Here is a 7557-nt window from a genome sequence, read left to right on the forward strand (position 1 = left end):
AACTCACTGTCCACACTGAGATACATATATTTTATTGGTCAAACTTATAGACATAAATTCAGACAGTATCTCATACATTCTCAGCACTGTAGTGACACTGACATTGTGGTACTATCTCAGTTTGTATTGTGCCCTTATGAGTGGATCAGAAAGAGCAGTGCTGTTGGATAATTTTAAAACCTGTGTCCACTCACTGTCTACACTGTTACACACACATACTCTGTTGGTCCACATTATAGATAAAAAAGGCAGAGACAGTAGGTCATACATTTTCAGCATATCTGCTCTGTATGTGTCCTGACCATTGAAGAACATGTGAAAGAGAGCAATGAAAGTATGCAGAGCAAGAGGTGCACCCCTCTCTGTAATGTTAGATCTACAAAGTGCTACTTTGGACAGTGGAGCTGAAAACATGGATACTGAAACTAAAATAAGGAGGTGGTCATTATGTTACTGTTGATTTGTTTAAAACTGCTTTCAATTGTCTGTGTCCTCTGGCCCTCTCTGACTGGCAGGGGGGAGGGGAGGGGGAGATGTGACAGTCTGTGTGTGAGAAGGAGAAGGAGGGGCTGAGGGGGGATTCAGTAAAAAAGAGAAGACTCCAGGCAGGTGAGTGGGAACAGACATGTATTTGAGCATGAACTAGTGCTTGGATCAAAAGCCAATATGGACATATGTGTTATCATGAGATTCATAAGAACCTGAACTTTAATAATTATCAACAAAATGTGGAACTTTCATTACTGTGTGATAGCAGGATCTGCTTAAAAAGAGCAGTACAGCTTGTATTCAAAACTTCACATAACTAACAGCTGAAACTGAAAAATGCTTTAGCCAAATGATATGAAAACGCACAAGCTCCTTTCCCATGGTCATCAGAATATAACTGTCTCATCTTGCTGGTACTGCATCTCTAGGTGGCAGTGTAATCAATTATGAACCTATGCAACCAGTTGTTGTCTAATTGTAGCGCCCCCTTTCTGTGCAATGCGGGCATATTTAGCAGACTGCTTCAGAGTAATGACGTACATATGTGCACCAAGTTGTGTTTGATTTGGGTGAAGTTTGTTGTAGTTATAGCTCAAAGAGTGCATGGAGCCCTGCCCATGCACATTTGTTAAATTACTGCCGCAACAGCATGTCAAAAGTTCAAACTTTTGTGAAGAATTATTGACCTACAGTCTATACAGATTGCAAAAATACCAGTTGTTTATTGATAAGACAAATTTCCAGGGAGGAGTACGAAAAGCTCCATTTTCACATACCTGACTATTGTGTATAAACTATGCATTTTTTGACAATAGTTGGAATTGCAAAGTTGTAAGACACTATGCAGAGTATGCAATAAAGCAAACTGCTTGTCAATATGTTTATATTTCGCTGAGATATTCCATATTTTCATGTAGAAAATTTGAAATGCGCCCCCTGGTGGCTATCGTAATGAAAATTGTTATGTGCTTAGGAAGTGCTGCCATGGACATACCATGCAAGTGTCATGATGATAGGACCTTGTTAAGGTCATGAAACAGCTGCTGAAATTTGATTGGTCGATGGCGGCCATGTTTTTTCGAATATGACATCATCGTCATAGAATCTAAGTCAGCTCATCACACACTACATGCATACCAATCGGCATGTCAATCGGACAATCCTGTGAAGCGTAACAATTTTTTTGCTGTTATAGCGCCCCCTAGGCTTGCAGTTGCACAGCCAAGTACTTATGGCTTCCAGCCCTTATAGGGATCAAGCATGTGAAGTATCATAACATTCGGAGAAAGTTATAGCTGAGTTATAGCTGTATTTGTGTGATTTTTGGAACGCTAGCTCAACCCCTGTATTTGGGCGGAGTCTGGAAGCCGAGCAGAGATCAAATTCCAACATTTTTTGGATAATTATTAAAGTTCGGGTTTTGGGATTCTGCTGATACCACATATGTCCATATTGGGTACATTTCCAGAGACTAGTTCGCGCTCAAAAATATGTGCGATTTTGCATATTATGCAAATTAGCTCAAAATCTAAGTAGGCGGAGCTTATGGGTTCTTGAGGCTTTTTTGTAGGGTCTGACCTGAGGAATCAGGGAAAAAAAGAATTTCGTCTCTACGCTACATGGGGCAGGAGATATATAGCGCCACCATCAGGCTGATCGGGCTGATTCTTTGCGCCTGAGTAGCGGGAGGGTTTACTACCAGTTGACCAAACGACAAGTCTGTAGGACCTACGGTTTGGGCTGCCCATCGCGTTTCATCGGAGAAAAAGAAGAAGAAGAAGAAGAAGAAGAAGAAGAAGAAGAAGAAGAGGAAACAGAGCAAAAACAATAGGGCTCCAGCACTTGCAGTGCTTGGACCCCTAATAAAAATCAGAACAAAAACAATAGGCTTCCTTTGCACTTCGTGCTCGGAAGCCTAATAAAAATCAGAACAAAAACAATAGGCTTCCTTTGCACGTTGTGCTCGGAAGCCTAATAAAAACCAGAACAAAAACAATAGGCTTCCTTTGCACTTAGTGCTCGGAAGCCTAATAATAAAAATCAGAACAAAAACAATAGGCTTCTTTGCACTTCGTGCTCAGAAGCCTAATAATAACAAATTAAAATCAGAACAAACACAATAGGGTTTCAAGCACTTCGTGCTCGAACCCCTAATAATAATAAGAAAAAACCCGACAAACACTATAGGGTCCCCACACTACGTGCTAGGACCCTAAATATAGCCGCAAACGGCAATGACATTGGCCTTACACGAATGGGCCCAATGGCAAAAATGGCACTATGAGCCAACAATGAGGCCTTAGGAAGCATGGGCCTGTTTGGCCAAACAAGTGAAAATTGGGTGTAAGGTATTGTTATAGATGTTGTTGTAATGTTTAGCAAAAGACATGGTATGACTGGTGAGCGCTGTTTTCAATTATGATAAATATTTATGTTCATATGTTATGACTTTTCACTTGTGCAGATAAATAGGATCTCAATAATATAGATGAAAAAAGCAATATATGGTCTTAGAGTGCCACCTGCTGGTGAAAGCATTTACTATTGTCCTCAAGTGCAGCTGAAAGTCGTTCACATATAGACTTTTTAATCACCTACTGTCTGTGAATATTTCACTCACATGGACATATATGGTATCAGAGGAATCCTAAGGACCTGAATTGTAATTATTATTAATAAAATGTGGAACTTTCATCACTATGTAGCTTATAGGCCCCTCCCAATAACAGAAATCCAGCATGAATAACAAAACTGCATATAACCAGTTATTATCTAATTGTAGCGCCCCCTTTAGGTGGATTTGAGCCGTATTATACACACTGCTACAGTGTAAGGCCCTACATACGTATGTCAAGTTTGGTCTTGATTGGGCTTAATTTGTTTATAGTTATAGCTGAAAGAATTTATAAAGCCCAGCACGCTTCAATCAATTAATTTATTGTGGCAGCGGTTTGACTAAATGTTGAAATTTTTGGGATAATTAATTACCTACAGACTCTGCAGATTCCAACAAGATCAATTGTTTTGGAATAGAGCCAAATTTCACGGACTAGTTCGCAAAAGTTCAATTTTGAACAACTGGCTATTGTGAAAAAACGATGCATTTTCTGACAACACTTGCAATTACAAAGATGTCAGGCCCTCTACAGAGTATACAATGAATTAAACTGCGTGTCAATATGCTTAATTTTCGGTGAGATATATCATATTTTCTTCATATTTGGGAAACCCATAGGGGCTACCGTTAAGACAATTTTTATGCACTTAGGAAGTGCCCCCTGGGACGTACCAATCAATTTTCATGATGATTGGACCTTGTTAAGGTACTCAAACAGCTGCTGAAATCTAATTGGCCGATGACGATCACAATTTTGCCCGAATCACGTTGTCCTTAAATTTCCACTTATAGCCTTTCCATTAGAAGCAGCATGCCAAAGGACAGTCCGATCTGCTTTAGGGATGCTGAGATATAAACCTGTAGCATTTACAGCGCCCCCTATAGGTATATTGGCTCCTCCTGTGACATGCTACCTCAAAATTATGTCAGGAAGTAGAATATGAAATTTTAACACATTTGAGTAAAGTATGAAATTGTTATGAATTTTTAAGTAAAACATACGAAAAGCCGAAGAGGTTCATTTGCATATGCCGGCCATCTTGAATCGAAATTCTAACATTTTTTGGATAATTATTGACCTCCTACCTCCTGTGAACATTTTGGCACCATGCTTAAGGGAAATGGACAAAAATCCCTGGACTAGTTCGCAAAAGTAGATTTAGCAAATTATGTATTTTATTTTCAGGCATATGGACAAAGGACCCCTGTAACATGTTTTTGTGAAGTGTCTAGGTGAGGGGCTGTTTGGTCTTGACTTCAAAAACTGAGTGAAGAAAATGAGTTAAGTAATGAAAAGTTTGAAAATTACTGAACTGTTAAATACATGCTTATTTGTTGGAAAAGCAATCTGTAAAGTTTTGGACACAACATTTCTGTTTCAAAATTATAATAGATGTTATATTTAATGTAATATTTGCAGTCTTTAAGATTGGAAAGTATATTCATCCATTATTGAAATTTGATTAATAAATTAATTATATATTTAGCTTGGTATTATAATTAATCAATTTTAAAATTTATTTTGTTTTGTTTTTTGTGGTTGACTTGCTCATTGTTAGGGAACACTAAATATCAACTTTTACAAAGGAAGTTTTATGGTAGATTTTTGACTAAACCAGACCTAGAAAATCTTATCCATGCTTTTATGTGAACATTAGAAAAGCCCCAACTTTAGACACTTTTAAATCAAGACTGAAAATATTCCTGTTTGAACAGGCTTACAGCTCAATTTAAAACACTCCTCACTTTTTATTCTGGAAGGGCATTTAATTTTTTTCTTTTATTGCACTATTTTAATAGTGTTAAATACCGTATGTCAGTATTTCTATTCCTGCTCTGTGAAGCACTTCGAATTTCCCTTGCGTATGAAAGTTGCACTAAACATACCTTGCCCTGGTTTGTGGACCGCTGGAAGTATATATGACTTTTTATTTTTCTTATTTCTGATTATAAAGTTTGCTGTTTCAGATATTTTGAGTCTGTTGTAAGTGAGAAAGTGTGACATTTCCAGCTTTTGCTCTTAGCAATGAGAACTTAAGATGGAGGTGGCTCTGAGGCGGGAAAGAGGGCAGGCTAAAGGGAAGGGCGTTGCAGAATTATTGTTTAATTTTTGGCTCTGATACATGTTTCTACAATTTTTTTTTTCTATTCATGTTTCTAGTTTTTTCTACAAAATTATACAATTGAAAGAACATCAATTACCGTATTTTTCGGACTATAAGGCGCACATATAATCTTATCATTTTCTCAGAAATCAAAAGTGCGCCTTATAGTCCGATGCGCCTTATATGTGTACCCACAAATGGCTTAAGCATTACAGCCACCGTAGTCAGGATCCTCACTGAGCGCAGCAGGTAGTGTCGCAGTCACACAGCTCCAGGGGCCTGGAGGTTGTGGGTTCGATTCCCGCTCCGGGTGACTGTCTGTGAGGAGTTGGTGTGTTCTCCCTGTGTCCGCGTGGGTTTCCTCCGGGTGCTCCGGTTTCCTCCCACAGTCCAAAAACACACGTTGCAGGTGGATTGGCGACTCGAAAGTGTCCGTAGGTGTGAGTGTGTGAGTGAATGTGTGTGTGTCTGTGTTGCCTTGTGAAGGACTGGCGTCCCCTCCAGGGTGTATTCCCGCCTTGTGCCCGATGATTCCAGGTGGGCTCAGGACCCCCCCGAGACCCTAAATTGGATAAGCGGTTACAGATAATGGATGGATGGATGGACGCCTTAGCAGGCCCTTATTGATAACTATATTGATTGATATTATATATATATATATATATATATATATATATATAGAATATAGATTATATAGATATATATATATATATAAAGTTGGGGCTTTTCTTAAGACATGTATGTTACATAGAGACCAAGTAAATTTAATGCACTTTCAGTGATATTTTCCCAATTTACAGCCCATCCTTTTAAGAGTATTTACTCAGAACGGAGCACTATCAAAAGCCAAAAGTTATTATTAGTCATAATCAAATTTATTTGTGCTTATTACAACCAATGTTGTCACAAAGCAGTTTCACACAATGTTGCTTTGCAGAGTGCAATTTTTTCTGATTCCAGATATATATATATACACACACACACACACACAAAAGGGAGATGAAAAGGGGTTTTCCAAATATTTCAGCCCGTAAAGCTTGCTTCATACCTAATGTAGTGCCCGCCATAGCTACCCTCCCTGCAACCACAGACTTTTACCTGAATCCACAATTTTCCTTCCTGTTCACTCCTTTCCACGCTTTAGAACCACTGCTGTGACAGTTTTTACACCACTATCTGAGCTTATTTTCTTACATGTGTAGATTATTTTACACATATGCATTTGTAGCACTGCGAAATCAGAGAAAACACATCATTTATTTATTTTTGTAAGCATTAAAACCCCATGTCGATGAATGGCTAAAAGCACTCACTGTATTTGTGTCTGTGCGAAGTTGAAAATAGTCTCTATTTCTGACAGGAGAGAAAACTCTTTTTTCACATTTCCCAGTTGCGTCCATTTCTGCTCCACGTGCTGTTTCCAATCTGGAGAAGGAAAATCCATTTGTACTGTAAATACGCGAACACTACTACATTAATTTATATAGTCAAAAGGCTCAAAGTATTTTTCAACAGCGGCACTCTCTAAAGAGCTGTGTGAAGACAGCAACACTAGGAGAGTCGTAAAGCAACCGGAAGGTTATTTTTCAAAATTAAAGACTCATGTAATACCATGAAAATAAATACAAATAATAATCATAACTTAATCAAATGGTATTAAAGGAGTAATCTGTAGGATATTTACTGTACTTGGTCATAAAATCCCAGATAGCAGAGTCGTCATCCCGAATCGGGCCGAATATGTGTCTCACACGGAGCGTCGGCACCTGCGGCTTGGCCCGATTCCCGTATTACACTCGGCAAACGAAGCGCCGCGGCTAGGCTAATTACAGTATTATACTCGACAAAACAGAGCGTTGGTACCTGTGGTTTGGGCTGATTAATAATGAATAAATCACAATATTGATTTGTATTCTAATATCATCTGAATCTGTTCGGAAATGTTTATTTGTAGAGTTTTAATATATATATATATAGAGAGAGAGAGGTATTATTTATTACTAACTTTAATCAAAAATTGCTTAAAAGTTGTATTAGATTTAGAAATATTAACACCCAAAATGATGGAACATTTTTTATTAAAAGTCATTTTGGATTCATGCAATAATAACTTTTTAATTCCCAAGTGCGCTGCAAACCGAGACTGAGTCGACTCCATGAGATTCAACTTTATGTATCATTGGCCAACATTCATTCATTATCTGTAACTTTTATCCAGTTCAGGGTCGCGGTGGGTCCAAAGCCACCCTGGAATCATTGGGCGCAAGGCAGCAACACACCCTGTAGGAAAAACTACCAGACGCTCTAAGAATCAGTTTTTTTGGGAGTCGACTCCTTCCCCTGGGT

General features: G+C 38.5%; 1 protein-coding gene across 2 annotated transcripts in view; it reads right to left on the minus strand.

Moving 5' to 3' along the window:
• smyd4 (SET and MYND domain containing 4) overlaps nt 1-6993 on the minus strand; it is a 92023-nt gene extending 85030 nt beyond the window's left edge. The window contains exons 1-2 of one of the 2 annotated variants that reach the window (XM_066650987.1): nt 6896-6993; nt 6525-6636 (exon numbers count right to left, since the gene is read on the minus strand). In XM_066650987.1, the coding sequence (XP_066507084.1) occupies nt 6525-6636; nt 6896-6908 (125 nt within the window). In that variant the 5' untranslated portion in view covers nt 6909-6993. Of the gene's footprint in view, nt 1-6524; nt 6739-6895 lie in introns of those variants that run through there. The other variant, XM_066650986.1, reaches the window with a different exon arrangement.
• Nucleotides 6994-7557: the final 564 nt, after the last annotated feature.

Source organism: Hoplias malabaricus, chromosome 18 (assembly GCF_029633855.1).
Source record: "Hoplias malabaricus isolate fHopMal1 chromosome 18, fHopMal1.hap1, whole genome shotgun sequence".
Taxonomy (NCBI): domain Eukaryota; kingdom Metazoa; phylum Chordata; class Actinopteri; order Characiformes; family Erythrinidae; genus Hoplias; species Hoplias malabaricus.